This window comes from Penicillium daleae, assembly GCF_028827525.1.
Source record: "Penicillium daleae strain IBT 16125 chromosome Unknown utg000006l_segment0_segment0, whole genome shotgun sequence".
Taxonomy (NCBI): Eukaryota; Fungi; Ascomycota; class Eurotiomycetes; order Eurotiales; family Aspergillaceae; genus Penicillium; species Penicillium daleae.
This window is the reverse complement of record NW_026623154.1, coordinates 1111685-1132671: the sequence shown is the minus strand read 5'-3', so window position 1 is coordinate 1132671 and position 20987 is coordinate 1111685. Positions and strand designations below refer to the sequence as shown.

At 42.7% G+C, this 20987-nt stretch overlaps 6 protein-coding genes across 6 annotated transcripts; 2 read left to right on the top strand and 4 right to left on the bottom strand.

Moving 5' to 3' along the window:
• Nucleotides 1–2115: 2115 nt before the first annotated feature.
• N7458_006139 (uncharacterized protein) lies at nucleotides 2116–3383 on the bottom strand (the record flags this gene model as incomplete). The annotated part of the gene is made up of 3 exons (XM_056909521.1): nucleotides 2116–2354; nucleotides 2407–2952; nucleotides 3074–3383. 3 exons carry the CDS (start codon nucleotides 3381–3383, stop codon nucleotides 2116–2118), a joined length of 1095 nt encoding a protein of 364 aa, XP_056765225.1.
• Nucleotides 3384–4804: 1421 nt separating this feature from the next.
• N7458_006138 (uncharacterized protein) lies at nucleotides 4805–5560 on the bottom strand (the record flags this gene model as incomplete). The annotated part of the gene is made up of 2 exons (XM_056909520.1): nucleotides 4805–5334; nucleotides 5389–5560. 2 exons carry the CDS (start codon nucleotides 5558–5560, stop codon nucleotides 4805–4807), a joined length of 702 nt encoding a protein of 233 aa, XP_056765224.1.
• Nucleotides 5561–7181: 1621 nt separating this feature from the next.
• On the bottom strand, nucleotides 7182–7937 carry N7458_006137 (uncharacterized protein; the record flags this gene model as incomplete). The annotated part of the gene is made up of 3 exons (XM_056909519.1): nucleotides 7182–7664; nucleotides 7704–7770; nucleotides 7825–7937. The coding sequence occupies 3 exons, from the start codon at nucleotides 7935–7937 to the stop codon at nucleotides 7182–7184; spliced, it is 663 nt and encodes a 220-aa protein (XP_056765223.1).
• A 36-nt stretch (nucleotides 7938–7973) lies between these two features.
• On the bottom strand, nucleotides 7974–8990 carry N7458_006136 (uncharacterized protein; the record flags this gene model as incomplete). Its single annotated transcript, XM_056909518.1, has 4 exons — nucleotides 7974–8120; nucleotides 8166–8368; nucleotides 8713–8817; nucleotides 8870–8990. Coding segments are annotated over 4 exons (576 nt in total), but the record flags the coding sequence as incomplete, so codon positions are not given.
• A 7208-nt stretch (nucleotides 8991–16198) lies between these two features.
• N7458_006135 (DUF3435 domain-containing protein) lies at nucleotides 16199–18865 on the top strand (the record flags this gene model as incomplete). Its single annotated transcript, XM_056909517.1, is given in 6 exon segments — nucleotides 16199–16533; nucleotides 16585–16846; nucleotides 16914–17236; nucleotides 17365–17741; nucleotides 17813–18430; nucleotides 18441–18865. The coding sequence occupies 6 exon segments, from the start codon at nucleotides 16199–16201 to the stop codon at nucleotides 18863–18865; spliced, it is 2340 nt and encodes a 779-aa protein (XP_056765221.1).
• Nucleotides 18866–19195: 330 nt separating this feature from the next.
• On the top strand, nucleotides 19196–19444 carry N7458_006134 (uncharacterized protein; the record flags this gene model as incomplete). Its single annotated transcript, XM_056909516.1, has 1 exon — nucleotides 19196–19444. The coding sequence occupies one exon, from the start codon at nucleotides 19196–19198 to the stop codon at nucleotides 19442–19444; it is 249 nt and encodes an 82-aa protein (XP_056765220.1).
• Nucleotides 19445–20987: the final 1543 nt, after the last annotated feature.

Here is a 20987-nt window from a genome sequence, read left to right as displayed (position 1 = left end):
GTTAAAAGTGTCAACAAAGAAATAAGAGATATATCTTCAACAACAACGCAACACTACTACTCTCTTCTTCTTCCCTTACTACCCACTATATTTACTTAAGGTCAGAACATCTGTTTACTCTACTCCCCGACGCGTTTCTCTATATGTTTTGTATATACTAAATACTTCTAGCTTATTAATATATCGAATCTTAGACTCTTCCCTAGCCTAGGTCTAACCCGGGCTGAATTTAATAACACTATAGTCTTAAACGCGACTAACCCTGATACTCTCCTAGGATATATATATAGTATATTTCCTAGAAGTATATGCTGTTAATATACTAACTATATATAGGGCCTATTCTAGACAACAATCGGGGCTAGAAGCTAGCTACGTATACGGTAGCTCTAGCTATAGGCGTACGCTACTACGATATTAAAGCAGCTAATATCGCGGCGACTCCGCCTCTAAATCCGGCTATAGTTCTTAACAGAGAGAATACAGGAGTATACGTAGTATCTAAATATACTAAGGGTATAGCTATCGTATACTAATACTAAGAGGAATAGCTATAATATCGTCGTCAACCCTCCGTCCTAGATATATAGTCTAGTCTTCTCGGAGGGACCTATACTACGTCGTTATATCCGTAATAAGCATTCTGGAGCTAGCAAGTGTCTATTTATTAGATATATTAAATATATACTAATAACGTAACTACGATATAGTCGTTAACCCTAACCGCCGAGCCAAGACCTAGTTTAAGATTATTTGTGAGCAAGCGATACTGCGCAGGTTAGGTAAAGAGGAAGGAAGATTAATTGATCTTCTTCCTTTGATTGAATAGGAAGGATAAAATCAATTCGGCTTAGAATTATAAGATGAGAGAAAAGTAAAGTAGGACTGAAGCTTGGTTGATTATATTGAATCTTGCTTGTATGTAATGAACATAATTATTATTTTGGTAGAGAAGGCAGAGCATATTTATAACCAACTTGTCTCTTGCATGTGATCGTTCTAGATGATGCATGATGATCTCATGCAGACAGATCTAGATGCATAGTGATCTCATATAGTAGCTGTTTGATCGGTGGTTGCTTGATTGTACGATGTCATTGACCGCAGTGATGATGTAGATCGTATACTGTTGTATACGTCTTACTTGATGTCATTGACCGCAGTGATGATGTAGATCGTATATTGTTGTATACGTCTTACTTGATGTCATTAACCGTAGTGATGATGGTATAGCATAAAGCTTATAGAGATTCAGCCATCTTGTATAGGCCTTATGAATCTGGCTTGATATGCTGCATGACGGTTTAGGCATCTTGCCCTATATCTCACATTATTACAGGCTAAAACGTAATCAAGCCTTAGGTCCTAGAGGGTAGCTAGTAGGATACTAGCTACCTTTATAAGCCTAGACGCGGCCCTGATAATAGGTAGATTAGATACTAGGCCTCCGTATTAGAGCGTATTGCGTAAGTGCTCTAGGTACTTTATGTTCTGTATAAGATTGATATACTTTAAACATATAACTCTTATATATTTAACGTATACTAATAATCTATATAGAGCTACCGATATATAGTTCGCCGTATAATACGGCACTCGTTTCTACCGCTAGCAGGCCCTGGTAACCCCGTCCTCCGCTTACTGTAGCCGCCGGGTAAGTCTATATTATATATATATAAATGATATATTAAGTATATACTAATAGTATGTAGTGTAGCCCTTTAGTCCCTAGTAATCCGATCCCCTTCGCGGGCTTTAGCCCTGCTACCACTAATAAAATTCTCTGTAATCTGTTTTCGACTTCAGCTGTCTGACTTTGACCCGCGGCTTAAGTAAAAGTGAGAGAGATGGTACTCCAAAGTGGAGAAAGGAGTAGCGATAAGCCAACCATAGAAGTCAATACCGAACATTACTGGCTATATTAAGAGAAACAGGTGGTTGATGTTTATTAGACGGAAGTTGTTCAGAACGGATATATTACCCAAGACTTAGATGTATCAATTGGGACCTCCCAACGACTTTCAATAATACAAAACGTCGAACAAACCTCTAATATACCAATACAGACAACTCATCACGCAAAAGTAGATCCTCGTGCTCCAACAGGCATCCTCACTAAGTGGTCACCTTAGCACCCTTTCCACCGTCAGGGAAATAGTAACCCTTATTCAGAGTGTACCAATAGGAGACGCAAAGGTAGACCCAAGTCTCGGGGTTACTGCGAACAAGCTCAGCATTGGTCATTTTGTCAACATTCTTCAAACCATCATCCGTCTTCGTGGGCTCATCCAGATTAGTTCCGGCCGGAACCTCGTCTGGCGTCTTCAGTGCCGTCAGGAGAGATGCGATAGCGTCTGTACATCGATTAGCATATTGAAAGAAGAAGATTGGACCGGGGATACTCACAACTGGCATCCAAAGTATCCGCCGTACCGTGAACCAAGTGGAAAGTCTCGTGGAAGAAAGTGGAGCTTCGAGGCAACACTTGCTGAAGTGTGTTGGTATTGGCTGCGCGAGAACCCAAAGTTGCGGCATTCTCGGTGTTCGTAAAGGCCGAGGGGCACATGAGGATGGTACCTGGCTTGGTCTGGACCTGGGTACCTGCCAAGGACTTCGCAGCAGCGCAGTATCCCTTGCCTTTGTAGTCCGGCTCAAAGGTATACTGGCCTAGATCCTCCGACCAGTAAGGGACGAGGCTTGTGGCTACCTCCTTTCCATTTTCCTCTTCATACATGTAATCCTTGTAAGCAGGGTCGTCCTGGATCTCCAGAGGGACTAAGATCAATTCGCCGTCACAATTCTCTTGCTCGTGTTTGTATTGGCCACCTTTGATCTCGGAGTAGTCGGTTCTCTTTCTCTGTGTGACCCAGCTGCTGCCGCAAAACATCCACGGAGGGCCGTCGTTGACCTTGTATGTGTTTGCATAGAACGCGGCAACTTGATCAACCAGTTCTATAAAGCGAATTAGCCGAGTTGTCTTGTAAAATAATTGGAAAGGCGACAATAAGACATAAAAGATATCACAAAATCAGAGCATGAGGTGAACAAAGTCGAGAGGGAATATAAAACTGACCTTTCACGTCCTTTCTATCCTCCGCTGAGGCTTTGGAGTCAATGCCCAAAAACTGAGAGAGAGCGTGCTCTGCATCCTTGTTGCCCTTTGCCGCATCATCAAAGGCCTGAACACCAGCCTTCGCCAGCTCCCTGGACTCGGTGAGCCAAGTCGCAAGTGTACTTAGCTTCTTGTCCGTACATCCACCAGTAGTGGACCCAGACTTGACATGGAAGAGAGTTTGGAGTGTTGGGTCTGCAGCGAGAATTGAAGGGATAAAAAAGCACCAAAGAGCCAAGGCCCAGATGAGAGAACCCTTTTGCCCAGCCATGGTGAAAGATGTGTCTCTTAAGGAAAGTTTTTGTGCGAACAGACTGAATGAGAAATCAGAAATGACGAACGTATTATTATATAGAAATGTGTATTCACGATTAGAAAATTAGCTACTCATACGAGGCTATGGCTGTTGGCCCCAATCAGCTAGAAAGGTGTAGCAACTCCACTATAGCCCCCAAGAACCGGGATGTTTGACTGCACTAGCGCGTCGTATGTGAGGAAAAGATCGATGCTTACCAGCGCCACGAAATTCAATACATGAATGTGAATGTGAAAACCTGCTCCAGTCACTGCAGACTCCGACCGACCGCTCTAGGTCACGGAGGATACCAGGAGCATGGCATTTCCCCGCCCTTAGCAGTAGTTCGCGTTCCATCTTCGGGAGTCGAGTAGCGTCAGCTAATTAAGCCTCCATAAGGATACAATGAGAGACTAAGCAACCGTCTGAGGCGGGGTAGTATTAAATGCTGACAATCTTGCTGACTTTTCTCTTGTAATTGCTCTCATATCGGCTCCTCGGCTCCCAGTTCAACCAGCTACCCACTGTCCCTCGCGTTAGCATGTTTTTCATTCAGGGACAGAGAAATAAGACATAAGGGCAACAATTTTAACGGAATATGCATTGATTATGGATAAACACAGCTCAATTTTTGTTTCAGGGTATCAGGCTTTTGCTTGGGGGCTAATGGGACAAGAAGATTGAAGAGCGGCCGGTATGAGCCTCGCCAACAAGCAGAATCGCAGTTATTTTGTAGAGACAGAAAAAGCTCGTTACAGGGTAGTGCACCCCACTATCCATGGTATTTTCTCCCTTGGGCCTAGTTGGACGCCTCTGCCCCGGGGGCCAAAGGCTTGTGCTTGCTTGTCCTTAGTCGTCGTCGGGCTCCACGATCGAATTCTCTGGATTCAGATAGCTTATCCCCAGGCAAAACAATTCATAGGGCCAACTTCAAATTCCGACTACTGTTCTTGTATATCGATAGTAGAGTGTATATATTGTAGAGCAGCGGGATAGCAAATGGGTTGCTTTTTGCGCGCGATGGCGAACTTTCTTCAGATGCAACCGAAGAAAAGCCGATGCAGGGATGTGAATACTAAAGGGAAACTCTATCTTCTATTTGGTACGGACTTGTTTCAGAAATTGAATGATTTGCTGCACAAAAGCTTTTCGGCCCCAGGGGCCGTCCAATAATGGGGCCATTGTTTGTTGTAAATGCGACGCTTACATGTTCTTTTCAGATTGGGGGCGAAAGTAAGGGTGAAACTCACGAAGCTTTTTGATATGCCTAATAGGCTTTATTTATAGAATGCCCTTGGTTCGGGAATAAGCTTTTGATTTTCTAATCATCTCCCCTGCCAAGCAAACGACTTTCTCGCTAGCTTGGTATCATGCTTCACTGCGATGAGGCTGAACAGCTAAACATCCTTTGACGGTAGATTACTGTAGTCCCAGTGCTCTTCGGTCCAATCAATTGCTCCGGTTTCCCTCAACTGCTGTTCGAACTCTTCCCAAAATGTTAGCCCGCTGATGTTGCGCCTTTCTTTGAACTCTTGTTCCTTCTGGGTATCAGTCCAGAAATGAACCATCAATCGAGCCTTCACTTCCATGCCATTTCGATCTCGGGTATCATTGACCCAGTATGCTTTTGGATTCTGTCTCTGTGGAAGACGTCGCGGCGGGGCTCCAGGACCCAGACCTCCAGCAACAGAGAGGCCGCTGAAGGCGTTAATTCGTTCCAGGTTGTTACTAGCCTCGAGGACAGGAAAATAGGCGGTAACAATGGAAATATTGCCCATGACCCGCTTGTAGAACCATGACAGTATGAAACTGTTATCGACTTCAAAGACCTCCGGGGGAATAGAAGAGTCCCGAGATAAAGTGGTCCAGTAGGCGTGGTATGAAGATGAGTTTTTGAACTGGCTCAGGGCATCGGGCGAGTCCCAGACTGGAGGTGGTTGATAAGTATTCTGCAGGTACTCACAGCACGCAGATGACTTACTCGTGACGAGGAGCACGTAGTTTGGACACTCACTAATTCGGCCCCATTTGGAACGAGAGTGACCCGGGGACTGCGTCAGGATCTGGTAGAAGTTGGCCCATTTCTCATCCTCGAGGCTTTCATCCTCGGGGACGCAGAATTTGGAAAAGACGAGAACATTCACTTTTGACATCTTGCTATGTAATAAGAGAAGACAAAACGAATGTGTGGGTAGAATGGTAGAATGATGATGGAAGCCTCGGTGGGGCCGATCAGTGGTCGAGTTGCCAGATATAAAAGCGCCCCTAGCCCCCACCCCGACGGCCCCTAGGCGATGAAATGGGAGGTTTGTGCAGTCAGCCTTGCCATTAAAATGTTTTCAGAGTAGTGAGCGAAGGGTAAGCTAAGCACTGAGCAATCTTGAGTGCTCAGGGAGTGTTAGGGACTACTCAGGGAGTTGCTCAGGGAGCACTTAGGGAGCACTTAGCAAATATGTGTTCCGTTTATCACGTGATCTTCTGGTGACTAAGATTTTGGTAAAGAGAACGCTTAAACTGGCGTCAAAAGTAGCCGTTTTTGGTGACGAATTTACCGTCACTTAGCATTGTGCTGTAATCTGGAGCTCGCTTTCGCCAATTAATCTTTGGGGGCGATAATCGTCGATTCTGAACTTGAAAAACGGGTTACTACTGTTTTCCCGATTCTCATTTGGTTTAAACTAGTTAAATTCATCTACAAGAGAAATTGCACGAGGTATAGCAAAGATTATGTTATCTAGTAATGGCTTGAACAGGGCAGAAATTCTGTTAGCACGCGCCTGGTTTGAATTCGGCATCTACCAAATCAGTGCAACCATGAACGATTGTGACCGGCCTGTGGCAGCCGGTACCTTAAGAAGACCGAAACAACCAACCCCCAACAAACGTCATGGCATGGAAACTGCAAGGGCATCATTATTCTGGCAGTCTCGTCATTTTAGAACACACCCGGTGCCTGCGTAATCCGAGTAACCGGGATATCTTAGCAAACCAATAGATGGCCAGCTTGGTTGTTGGATGCAACGGCAATGGATACTGACTTCAATGGAGTCGGCGCAGACACTACCCTGGCTGAACCCTCCCATCCTTCCTGTAATCGTTTACAGCCAGCGGAGATGGTTATTCAAAAACACTGCTGCACAGCCTAGCAGCTTCACACTCAGGCCGTATTAACGTCCAAAAGCAACCCTGTCTTCAAGCCGCATCGTTGAGGGGCGTTATCATGAATCCGCGTAGGAATCCTGGTCGAATTGGGGCCAAAAGGAGACGGGGGTGACCAACAGAGGCCGATCAATCAATCAAGAGACTCTGATCCTAGTGACACTTTCGTCGATCCTGGGATGGCCCATGGCTGCCTCTAGGAACTTTACCTAGAGTCCCAGGAGCATTACAGCTCCCAGGAGAGGTTGTTCATGTTCCCAGAGACAGATTTACATTCCTAGGAAGCTAACCAAATCACAGAATTTGTTCCTCACAGAATCCACTCCGGCCTCAACATTTTTCAAGTACAAGCAGTCTGACTGCACTCAAATTGCTCAATCTAGTCCTTCTATTAGAATCTAAAGGTGATCTAGACATGTGAGCCAGGTCCGAGCATCAATTGGCATACATATTACAGCGGACTAGCTCCTAGATCCCATGTCTCTTTCTATAGAAAGTACTTCAATATACACATCACCGAAGATAGTCAAACGTTAGCCCAGGCCTTTGTCAGTCAGTTTGGCAAGGTACGAGAAAGCCTCTCTTTGTATTCTCGGGGGATGAATGCAACATGTATTACTCTTGCTCAGCAGCCACGCGAACGAGAGGGTCAAACGGCATGATGGACTTCGTGGGTTTCACAGAAACTCTCCATGAGGTGCGAGTCTCTGTCCCAACATCATCAGAAATTACTTCCCACGCGAGGCAGACGTTTGCTGGTCCACCAAGTTCCGACACCAGCATCTGATTCAGCGTACCGGTAACCTGTGAGTAGTCTAGCCACAGATTGTCAACAGGGCCGCGGATACCGTGCGTGACGCTCACGTCCGTCGAAAAGCGAATATTGCTAGCAAAGATGCTAAGAAAGTCTCCCTCGCGTACTAGGACGATTAAACAGACGAACAAGGAGATGTCGTCTTTGGGCAGGAGAAAGGTGAACGCGGACTTGTCTGCCCCAAATTCTGATACCGAGTGGTTGTTGAAAGGCGCGTATATAACATCAGGGGAAAAGACTAGTAGCCCCTTTACCTTGAAGCTTTCTTCTTCGCTAGGGGAAGCCTAATCATTTCTGCTATTGTTCTAAGACGACTCACGGACTTTCAACCTCTCTACAACCTGAGGATTTTCAAGATCACACAGGCGCGTATAATCGCCTTTCCCGAGCCTAAGAGCCCGTATTTCTAGTTATTCAATATAAGGTCTGTATTTAGTCTCCTACTTTAGAATTGTATCCACAAGGGAGATTTCTAAGGTCTTCGGATAACCCTTGTAGTAACTATCGAATTCCTTAATACGGTAGTAGAGGGCTTTTTCGATTCCGACTTTACGCATTTTGAATAAGTTTTTCTAACAGTTTCGACAGTGTCGCTAGTTTTGGGCACTCAATCCGTATCTAGCGTCTTCTATGAATTTTCTAGTCGTAGCTTTCTCCGCTACAGTGAATCCGTCGGCCGGGCCTTTCGCGGACGGCAGCTTCGTATGATTAATCAGCCTAGTACCCTTAAGGATGATTTTCTAGAAGATTATTTCGTTGTACCGATTTTGTAAACCTTTACCTACTACTAGAGTATTGTCCCTTTGAATGATACTAACTGCTTGCTTATAATTATACTCTGCAATCTCATTAATATATTTCCGGATTTTATCGGGATCGGTCCTTGTTAGGGCTATAGAAGTTTGATGACCATATCGTACGATCGCCGAATTAACCACAAAATATTCAAATAATATTAAGGCTATTGCTTTTATTGTAAACGCGGTGTCTAGCTAGTAGGACGAGAAATCGTTAGCCGGGAGATTCAATAGGCGAGAACCTTTCATATATTCGCCGTTAGATAAGGGCTAGATTAGAGAAAGGTAAACCTCAGACTAAGCATAGGGACTAATTTATTTAGAGGATAAGAGTAGCCTACCTTATAATAGGAATACTGAGAACCTACTTCGATCGTTCCTTTAGCAGCTATATATCCGAGCGAAGGTTTATCAGTATAGTTTTCTGCACGCTATGGAATTTGTGGAATTTGCCGCTTTCTTCTCTTCCTCGATTCTGCCCCGGTTAGATTTGCATAATCCCTCTTCTAGGCATTCAAAAGCCGAGAGGACCTACGCCCTTTCGGTGGTGAAGCTAGAGGCGTTCGTAAATCCGAGACGCTGGTTCGTAGCGGGGTTTCTCTTGCATTTCCATCTTGACTTACGAGATAAGCCTGGAGGACTGGAATTATATAAGCGCACGTACTTATAGACAAGTCGAGTGTCTTACGTACTGTCATTGTCTACTTTAGAGATCAAGGAATCAATGTACTCTTCGTTATGATCTATACTAGACGACGTGAATGTATTTCGGATAGCCTGCGCTAGTAAGCCCCGGGTGGTCTCGTCTATGATGCCTGGTGAATGCAATGCGGGAGGATATACCAACCTTTGCGTCTTTAATAAAGCAGCCTCCCTAGCTCTAGCACTTTCGGCCAGACTGATCGACAAGCCAACCCCACCGGGTAGGTGGAGTCGCTGATGTTTGTTGACCAATGATGTTTATTCTGAGTCTCCTGATCCTAGTATAGCTATTCTGTGGCTGAGCTAGTCATCTTGGCCGAAGGCCATAGAATGACTCACGTTCAAGTTAATCGATCAATGGTGTTGTTAAAGCCCAAATCACAGTATCGTGTTGGCGGTGGTAGGATTTCTCTTGGGATGTGTTCGGCAAACTTTGCATTGAGACTCAAGCACCTCTATCTTACACGATTATATAACCCCTTCTACTAATTAGCTTAGCAAGATTACGCCCTTACTATATTAGACGAAATAGCTAGAAGGAACGATCGATTAATAGAACTACCTATTAGGCTATATTAGCAAAGATACGCTATCTTACCTACCTTCTTACTTATTAGCTTTCTTATTAGCTTTCTTACTAGCTATCTTATCTAAACCTACTTCAAAAGCTAAGGGGGTATATTAGTATATATATATATACGTATAAGATCTTACGTTAGCTTCCTGCTCTAGTAGATCCTAGAGGGTTATATTATATAGACCTTCCTACTTATCCTGCTTATCCTGCTTACTAAGCAACCTCTCCTATTTTACTAACGTAGTTCCCGCATAGGGCACCCAGCTCAGCGTGGTCCAAAAAAGTTCAGCGTGGCCTAAAAGATTCTGACTAATTTTAGGCCACCCCGAGGTGCCGGATCTTACCGGGGCCTAAACCCCTATATTACATAATATTTTTTTAATACGAATATTCTTTTAAGGACTTTTATTTACCCCTTTTCAAGGTTATTACAAGGTATCGAATTCCACAAGATATTAGCGCCTTGGTTCTCACTATTACTATTCGAGGATTCTAGTCCTAACTTACTTGATTCTAAGGTTAATATCTCTACGCGATCTACTACTAGCGCTATATTAGAGATTAATCGAATTCTTTATAATCTTCTATCTGTAAGTAGTCCTTTTATATATACTATATACGAGACTTATGTTTCAAATCAGCGATAAAGATTAGACTCTGAAACTTTAGTGTACTAAGATTATATTAATATATATAAATCATCTAATCTCGATCCTTATAAGAATAATAAGGAAAATATTAGCTCCTTAGGTTCTAACGCTCTAACGTAACTAAGCTAAACAGGTATAGAAATAGACGGGACTAAAGTAAGCGGTAGCTCTAGAGATACTATAGTTACCTACGAAGTCTAGGAGTATCTTATTCTTCTAGAGTATCCCGATATAGCTAATAATAGTATTTTATATATTATTTACGCCTCGAAAAATCTATTTAAAAATAGAGAAGATACTTCTTCAAATATCAACTAAGTCACTTTATAACTTATATTATCGGTAAGTTTAAAATATTTCTAGTATATCTCTAATATATCCCTAGTATATATAATATAACTAATAATCCTAGGTTTAATTCTCGACTAAATATACCGGATTAGTAAAGAAGATCTATACAAAACTTCTCTAAAAAGACTCTAAAGATAAAGAGTCAAGATTATAGTATCGATCCTTTAAATATATAGGGATTCAATATTGCCACTAAGCCTATCCTAATATTATTACCCCTTTAGAAAGATATAACCGTATTAAACTAATACTTTTCCGTGAACTTTAGTCTCTTACTATAAAGCCTATATATTATACTATTACCTATAAAATCTAGGAGCGAACTAGAGAGTAAGATATATCCCTCCCTAGCTTTAACCTCTATTAAGCTTACGCTAAATGTAGATTTTACTTCGGATTTCTCTAAACGTAGGACGTAGAAGAGCTATATACTTATAGACTAAGTAAGCGAATATATAGAGGTTAAAAGCTAATAGTATAGCTTAGAGATAGAGTATATTTATATCTTTATAATATACTAAATATATATTAACTATAAGTAGTTTATATTTATTAGATATCCTAACGCGCAGGGCGGATCCTAGCGTTAGCACTACTATTAGAACGTATCACGAAGTGCTGCAAGGATCGACCCCGCGTTTTTAAAGCTTCTTTGTGATAAAGATAGCTTACGTATATCTAGGTATAGAACTAAGAATTACTATTTTATAGAGTATCGTTCGGCTAGGCGTTGCTACTATAGTAAGTTTTATAAGCTATATACTAAATATATACTAACTCTATCCTAGACTTAATTTATATAGATAGTATTAGTTAACTAACATAGAGTACTTACTCTATTAAGTTTAACTTTTATATCCCCTACTTATAGGAGTGTTTTCCCTTTTTCCTTCTCGTTTATCGAGGATCTTATTCGTATACCCTACTACTACTAACAAAGCTACTATATAATATTAGTTAGGAAATTATAGAGGCAATTAACACGCAGGATATCCTAGGATTAACTACACGGAAATTAATAGTTTCGCCTCTTTTTACGAAGATCTTGCGTTAATATAGTAATTCTACGCTTTAGTATATCTATAAGAGCTTATATATTAAGGATAGAGTAACTACTTTAATTTATAAGTAGAGAATACTATACTATCTAGAAGGGATAAGTCTTACTAGGGTATAGCGTAAATACTAGTTCGATCTAATAAAAAATATAGATAATTAATAGATTCGTAAAGTCTATTTCTTTAACAAGAACTAGGAATATTATCTAATTATATACTATATATACGAATAAGCTAAGCTTTTCTAGAGTATACGATATCTTGAAATAGATCTCGCTTTCAAGATAGTTTAGGGATAAACTAAGGTTTTCTTAATCTCGGGGTAGAATAAACAGGCAAAAAGTAAGGTTTTTTCCGGTACTCTATATATACTAAATATATACTAACCCTATACTAATACTAGGTTTAAATACCTATATCTATACCTTTATAAACCTCGAAACTCGAAATACTTATCGAGTTCTTTTTAAGAAAATCTTCAAGATTCTTAGGGATATTAGACGAAAGCCGGTTCGATAGGTATATTAACTTAGAAGAGATGATTCTTGCGAGGGAATTCGGACGGTTACTATCGATATATATAAAAAGCAAGTACCTAGTAGGCTACTTATATACTTAATATATATCTAGACTATACTAATATTCTTTTTTCGTCCAGGGCTTAGAGATTACCTTATTAGCCTAGACCCTCGTTAGATATAGTTAGAACATCTTTAATATATCCTAATCCTATACTAAACGTACGTGAAGTAAGCCTTTCTTAAGAAGTTTCCTAGTTATAAAGCTACTATATCTATTAATATAATCTAGAATATAAATTCAAAAGCAGAAGTTATTCGAATTATAGATAAAGTTATAGAAAAATAGCTAGAGACCCTAAGATAGTTTTAGAATAAGAAGGTTGATTAGATTCTTACTAGAATAACCCTAGAGGTATCTAAGATTCCTATTAAATAGTAGATAAATATACTATACTATACTAGAATAAGCGAAAGTAGTTATTTCCACGATAACAAGGTAGTAGGCCGAAAGCAAGCTTTATTAATAGCAATTCTACGGTATTTAATTATATCTCTTTTGTATAGAGTATATCACTAATCTATTATCTATAGATATAAAAGATATATATAAGAGATAATTCAAAAGAATAAACTTATAGAAGAGCAAGGTATCTTCCTAACTTAGCGATCTTAGAACCCTATATATCGTATTACTAAATAAGTTCGCAAAAAGGGTTTATCTATATAAGTAACATATATTATATATATACTAACCTTATACTAGATAAACGTCTTAGAAAATCTGCTAATCGTCGTATCGATAAACTATACTAACCTTGGAACCTAACTAATCCCTATAATATTCTTGACCCTGTGATACAACTACCTAAGCTTCTAAATATCTTAGATTTAGTTTCTATAACCGCTTTAGAGGTAACTAACATAAGCTTAGTATATAGTTAAACTATATCTATACTACTATCTAGTATACCTCGGGGTAGTTTAGTTTATACTAAATTATCTAGATTAGCACCGTAGGATAGTATATCTTAGTAGTTAGGCTATACTTAGGAATTTAATAATAAAGAGGCACGGCTATAGCAAGAAGTTGCTGAACTTAGGAGAAAGCAAAGGATTTTAGCCCTTCAAAGAGAAAAGTAAGAGTTACTACGGAGTATAGAGGCAGGTGAACCTTAGCATAAGTTCAGTATATCTTTAATCTACTTTTAGTATCAGGTTTACGTATATTCTATATAGTAAGATAACAAACGATTTATACAGATTTAACTACGCCTAGCTACTATAGAGACTTAAAAGTAGAGGAGGAAGAGGACTTATCCTCCCTGCTCTCCTCCTCTTCCTCCCCGTTGTTTTCGTCTCTATTATTACCACTACCTCTATTACTACTACCTCCTCCGTTGCTATTAGCTCTAGTACTAGTAGTAGGGCTAAAACCTACGAAAGGAATTAGGTTCCTAGGGACTCTAGGGCCACGCTATATATCGTTAATATATACTTAATATATTATTTGTATATATATAATATAGACTTACCCGGCGGCTACGTTAAGCAGAGAGTAGGGTTACCGGGGCCTGCTAGCGGTAGAAACGTATACCGAATTATATAGCAAACTATATATCGGTAGCTCTATATAGATTATTAGTATATCTTTAATATATAAAACCTATATACTTAGAAGTATATTAACTTGTATAGAATATAGAGTGCTCTTAGTACTTACGTAATACGCTCTAGAACGGAGGCCTAGTATCTAATCTAACTATTCTTAGGGCCGCGTCTAGGCTTATACAGGTAGCTAGTATCCTGCTAGCTACCCTATAGGACCTAACGTCTAATAGCGTTCTAGCCCGTAATAATCTCGTACTAGGTCTTAGCTCGGCGATTAGGGTTAACGACTATATTATAGTTATATTATTAGTATATATTTAATATATCTAATCTATAGACACTAACTAGCTCCGGAATACTTATTACGGATATAACAACGTAGAGCAGGTGCCTCCGAAAAGACTAGACTATATATCTAGGACAGAGGGTTCACAACGATATTATAGCTGTTCCTCGTAGTGTTAGTATATAGTAACTATATCCTTAGTATATTTAGATGCTACGTATACTCTAGTGTTCTCTTTGTTAAGAACTACGGCCGGGTTTAGGGGAGGGGTTACTGCGATATCTGCTACTTTAATATTATAATAGCAAGCGCCTATAGCTAGAGCTACTATATATATAGCTAGCTTCTAGCTAGGATTGTTATCAGGAATAGGCCCTATATATAGTTAGTATATTAACAGTATATACCTCTAGGCGATATACTATACGTATATCCTAGGAGAGGGTTAGGGTTAGTCGCGTTTAAGACGGTAGTGTTGTCAAATTCGGCCTAGGTTAGACCTAGGCTAGGGAAGAGTCCAAGATTCGATATATTAATAAGCTAGAAGTATTTAGTATATACAAAATATATAGAGAAACGTGTTAGAGAGTAGAGTAAATAGATGTTCTTACCTTATATAAACAAAGTTCGTAGAGAGGGAAGGAAAAAAAGAGTAGTGGTGTTGTGTTGTTAAAGATATATCTCTTATTTCTTTGTTAACACTTTTATATTGTAACTCCATAGAATCGATATTTTTCTTTCAAAACCTGTAATTTATTAAGATTAAGGCTATTTCTTTTATATTACTCTTAATAAATAATATAAAGAGTTATTAAGAATTTAGTAATATATATTATATAGAGCTGTATAGAGTTATAGTATAGTTTAGTAAGGTAGGGGTTTAACTAAAGTTAAACCCTATATAAAATATATAAAATTAGACATAAAAGCTTATCGTGGTCCAAAATATTTTGGGCCCCGGTAAGATCTATTACCTCAGCGTGGCCCAAAATTAGTCAGGAATCTTTTGGGCTACGCTGAACTTTTTTGGACCACGCTGAGCTGGAACCCGTCCCGCATGAACGGGTCACCCAGTTGAGCGGGTTACCCCAAAACACCATACTAAATGCAATATTTCACAACTTCAAATTTCAACACTTAAGGCTGATTATATGATCTTATGTTACCTCAGTATGAAATATATCCTACTAGATATCTTTATAAGCTCGAGAAATATTTTAGGGTGTGATACTATGGATATATATATCTACATCGCTCGATCGGAGCGTATTTTTGGTAATATATGTAAAAAATCATTTTCTGAATATATAAGCTATGCTATACTAATTATTATATTAGGAAATCATAGTATACTTAGAATCAAGCAAAATCATATTCTCGTTGTTGATATATTATGACATAAAAAATCGCGTTTAGTATGGAGTTTTGGGGTGACCCGCTCAACTGGGTGACCCGGACATACGTGAATTACGTTATAGAGAAATACTATCTTATATCCTTCTTTACTATATCTTTACTATAGTAGAACATCATTATATTTACCCCGCCTGATATATTAGATTGATCTTTAACGATCGTATTAATATTACCTATCTAGGCAGGAGACTATATAATACTCTAAAATAACCTCGAATATTCTTGATTTGCTTATATGATATTTACTATATTCCTTATATTATAAATTATACTAACTGACAATTTGGGTTTACCAAATGGCTGCCACTTTCGGCGTCACTCGACGCCTTTTTCGGCCGTCATTTGGTAACACGTGACCTCGATCTTCCAACACGTCCCCGTCCGGCTACCACCACGCACCAGGCAGACCCACTCGCGGGCACCTCAGCAATTCAGTTGTCTCCGTCAAAAGGTCCCTCCCCTCGTCTTGACGTCCTGTGAAGGCGCCAAAAATGGCCTCACTGCACCCCATTAAACGGGCCAGGTCACAGGCTAAGTCACAATGGTGCAAACCTGCCTACCGTGGCCCCTTTCCTTTATATTCTTCGTTCTTCCACCCTTCCTGCTCCCTCGATCGCGAGTGTATCCCCCCGAGCCTACCAGGGGCCCTTTCCTTCATATTCTTCGTTCTTCTGCTCTTCTTTCTTCCGTCTTTCCTGCCCCCCTGACCTTGACCGTGTCCCTCATAAACCAGTTGCTCGTTCATCTTTCAGTGTGCTCCCGGCCACTTGACCGTATCGTGCTTCCGTGGTCTCAGTCCTCCCCCGCATCCTCCGCACCTTCGCCGTCCTTGCCTTTTCCCCAATCTTAACGATGAAGCGCTCTCGCCCCCGACGAAGTGGAACGCTGCGAAAAGCCTATGGCGAGGATGATATAACTGCGACTACTACAAGCGACTCCGACGAGCAGGGCGATGCTTCGTATGAGACGGATCTGACGGAGCCGGACGATGCCCCAAGCTCGCGAAAACGTCTCCGGTCGGATGAGAACTGCTCTTCCTTCGAGATAGGGTTCCCCGGTGACCTCGGGGAACTCTACAATGATCCACTAGATGATGATGGAGTTGATCTGTCTGAGATTCCCGAGGATTTCGACAAAGCACCAGGCACCATTGAACGACGAGAGCGGATTGAGGGCCGGTGGAAACGGTCAGTGATGGCAGAGATCCACCTTGTTTCTATCTACTAATGTAAGATCAGGTACTGTGCCAGCCAGCGGATAAACAAGCCCAATGAGCCAAAATGGCGGGAGCCTGAGGAGGCGCTACGCCAGGCGTCGAACAATGACATGTATCGGTTCCTAGGCTGGTGTCTCAAACTCGAGCGCGGCAAGGAAGGTCGGCGGTTAAAACGCATCAACAAAGCTAGCTCGTTGAATACGGACTGGAAAAACCTCCGCGGCTACTACCAAAAGCTTACCAAGATCAAAATCAACGACGAGGATGGCTCGGATGTACGCAGGGTCAGTATCATAAACCTGGATTCCTAACTCTGGTTGGTTGGTCATCTTTTTAACAGCTGATTTACAGGGTATGAAGTACTTGGTCCAAGAGCATGGGTTAGACACGCAGCCTGGAAAGAAGACACCAGTTTATATCGAGGATATTGGCCCGTTTAATGAAACGATTTTATCGACGCAGGAGAAAAGGTTCTATCTGGGCTTCCAACGTATCCAAGTGTGTCTGTTCAATTCCCTGGCTCTCTTTACTGTGCACCGAAGAAACGCCTTGTTGAGTCTGCAGTTCAAGGACCTGCAGATCTCCCTTCAGAAGGATCCTCGTGGAGGCCCACCCGTCCCTATGATTGAACTCACTCCCGAAGGGACCAAAAAGTTCCTAGGTCTGACCAAATTGTACGTCGAGACAATTTCTTTCTCTCCCTCTCTCAATTCCCCAACCACCCCCGGATCCATAATATCTCTTGAGATCCTTCTTGTCTCCGGAATTTCTGGCTTGGGTCATCCAGCTAACCGATCAGCAGAACTACTTTTGCACTTCCCGAGATCGTTTACGGGCCCTCTCTGGTGATATGCCCGCATACATTGCTTTTCGGCATCCTGTTCCATGCGCGCGCATTCCGGAATTCGAGGCTAACCTCGAAGGCTCAGCTACGAAAATTATTCATCAGCAAAGGCTGTGAGCAGCTCCTTGTGCCCTTAGACCCGAACAAGTCTGATTGGTATATCTTCTGTAAGACGGAGTTAGTCAATGGCACTCCGACCATTCAGCGGACCGTACCGATGTCCAAGTCGGCCATGTCCACTTTGCTGGTCACCTTTGGGGAGATCCGCGGGTGGAAAGGGGCGTTCCATGCCCATCAGTTCCGTTATGGAAGTGGTAAAGTGCTCAACGAGAGCGGTAAGTACTTCCATGCAGGCCATTAATTCTTGTCTTCTTTCTGTTCCGTCAGAGGCTGATGTAGTCTGTAGGATGGGTGAGCAAGGAACAACACATGTTGATCATGAAGCACGCTAGCCCCCGGACCTTTCTCGACCACTATCATCCTCTGCAACTCGACACTGATATGATCCGGGTTATCTGTGGCCTCGACCCGGATGTAGAACTGATGCGAGCTGTCACGCGGCAAAGTCGTTGGCGGGACACGCGACGCCCACGCTATTTGACTGATCAGCAAAGGGCACAAGTTGAGGATCACCCCGAGTTAGAAGAGGCCCGGCGCAATCTTAGCCAGATCCGTGCCCAATACGAGAAGACTCAACAGCCCGCCCTGGTCCCTCGGATCCAGCAGCGGGAGAAAGAGGTGAGAAACACGCGAAAACGGTTGCACAGGAGCTTGCGGTATCAAATACGAGAGAATTTTGATGAAGAGCAAGCATTTCTAGACATCGAGGCGCAGCTATCTGGTACAGTGGTCAAGGAAGAGAGCGAGGATGAGTCATCCTTGGAGGACACGATGCACCCCCTTCAGTTGCATCTAGTCCAGAGTCTTCTTTCCTACCCAATCTCCAACTCGTTGGAGGATGAGTGGAATCGGCGCGATACGGGTGCTGCAGCCGTCGTGCAGTATTGTGACGTCCTTGAAGGAGGTCCGTTAAGGGGGCCGGCCCAAGCGGAACGCCTCTGAATCCGCTACGTCGACTGGTCCCATAAACCAGCCGCAAGATGCAGGGCAGACCCAAAATGTTGCCAACTCATGTGAGGTACATGTTTCTGTCGCTGGCAAGCCGTCGCGTGCTACTAAGGAATACCTCGAGAACTCTGAGAAGCCAGAGGCTTGCTTTCAATGCTTTGCAAACAAGGGGCTTCCTGACCATGTTCGCTTCCAGATGTATCATGACGCTGGGTGTGTTACGCGCCATTTTGACGCTATTCATCTCAAAGAAAAGCCACTTAAGTGCAACTGGTGTGAAGTAGCCTTGCTACATCAAATGGCGTTTCAGCGCCATGCTTTTGATGTGCATCATGTGCGCAGTCGCAAGCGTTGCCCGAATCCGGTGCTGGACCTTCAGAGACAAGAATGAGCAGGCCATGATCCCCTGAACGGCAGTCAAGCCGGGGGACCCGGATAAATATAGGTATACACTGTCTGCCTCGTCGGGGCAGCGCATGCAACGCTATAGCCTAGTTTCAAAACTATCACGGCTTGATGTCCAATAGTACAATGCAGCTTCGAAGATTGCGATCACACGAGTGTCCAATTATTTCCCGGGACTCAGTCCGTCACCATTAGATCTCAGGTATATAAAGGGCCTCCTTCCCCCAGGCGGTTGCATGCTCCGATATTCTCTTTTCCTCTTCCCAAGTCAGCATATATCGACTTTCCGCCCCTAAGTGTGGCGACAAAGATCACGATGGCAAGCCCCTCCAACACGATTATTATCGCCGATGACGAGGAACTGCCAAGCCTTGAGCCAGGTAGCTCACGACCTCAGAGGGCCCCTCGCCGTGATTACAGTTACCGAGATTTTGAGAGCATGATCGTTGAGGCGGTCGATGATGAGACGGATATGACACCATCACGCAAACGCAAAAGAACCGAAACGAAGGAGCCCTCTGCTTTAGTACCAGTTCCTCACAAGACCTTCTTCGTCCTTGACTAACAATAGACCAGGACAACGCCTTTGAGGAGCTCCGAAAGACAGTTAGCCATAAAACGCAACGGCTACAAGAGAAAAATCGCATGCTTCGAGATGAACTTCGCCAGGAGAGAAAGAGGCACCAAAAGACGGAAGAGGAACTTTCCCAGCAAAGGGAAAAGCGGATTTTAGAGTGCAAGATCTGCTATATGCAGCCAGATCGCTGGGTGTTCATTCTTGGTCTGCAGGTCATGCGCAGGAAGTCTTGGAACAACGGAGAAGTGTCCTATCTGCCGAGCACCAATCACGGGATATATCGGATGCTACCCTTTTGCAGGATAAAGCATGTATGTCGTGTTGTAGGTCTAGTTCAATGACTCGAGTTCAAGCCGTTTTTTTCGTGTTGCTTTCTCCTCCCACGTACTTTCGGCGGGATAGCAGAATACTATTAACATCACGTGGAGCCTGAACTACGCGCCGTCTTAGCGCCCACGTATTGCTCAACGCGCAAAAGACCACGATTTTCTCATAAATCGTGGTCTTTTGTCCGTTCAAAAATTGAAAAGTTCCCTTTGCACACTTTAGCTCTTCTTGTTAACAGTGCCTTATAAGTGCTCGCGTTTCTGATGCTTTTCCCGGACAATACAGGTACATTCACATTCATCGCGCCGCTAAAGAGCTAGGCGACCACTCGCAATGGCTGCTATAAATCCAACCCGATCTAATTACTCCTCCAAGAGAAAATCGATGAGCCAAAAACAATGCCGTCGCAAAACAAGTTTGATGAGAAAGGCACGCGAATATAGTAAGATGTGCGACGCAGATGTATGTGTGGGCATTCGCATCCGGGAGACGGGTCAGGTACATCTTTTGTCCGCAGATGCTTCCGGATTTTGGGCTTTTCTTACTTCACAATTAGTATGTGGCAGAGTCTTCTTCTAGGGAAAGAAAGCTGACTTATTAGGGCTCCTACTACCCAACGCCAAGGTTGATTACAGTCCGAGACTTCGAGAAGACAAGGGAAGACACAACTGTCACAACTGGGGGATGAAGATTTTAAAACGCAAATACTGCCGGAGAGGCTATCCATATATATAGGTCATTAGTCTTCCCTGTTATATTCCATAGAATGTCTTGGAAAGAAGATGATTGTGGCATGATTTTGATCTCATATATGCAATGCTAGTATGTACCTTGACAACAGCCGTGTCAGGCCAAATTTTGCACTCCATAATCTCTGTAAGCTACCACAAGGAAAGCTGCTTCTCTAGATCGGCCAGATCGTAGGGCTGGCCACGCTTTTCCCCCCTCGGTAAGCTACCGCAAGGAAAGCTGCTTCTCTGGACCGGCCAGATCGTAGGGCTGACCACGCTTTTCCCCCCTCTGTAAGCTACCGCAAGCAAAGCTGCTTCTCTAGATCGGCCAGATCGTAGGGCTGGCCACGCTTTTCCCCCCTCGGTAAGCTACCGCAAGGAAAGCTGCTTCTCTAGATCGGCCAGATCGTAAGGCCGACCACGCTTTTCCCTGCCCTTCCAAGCTATCCCAGGCAGCTCTGCTTCTCTCGACA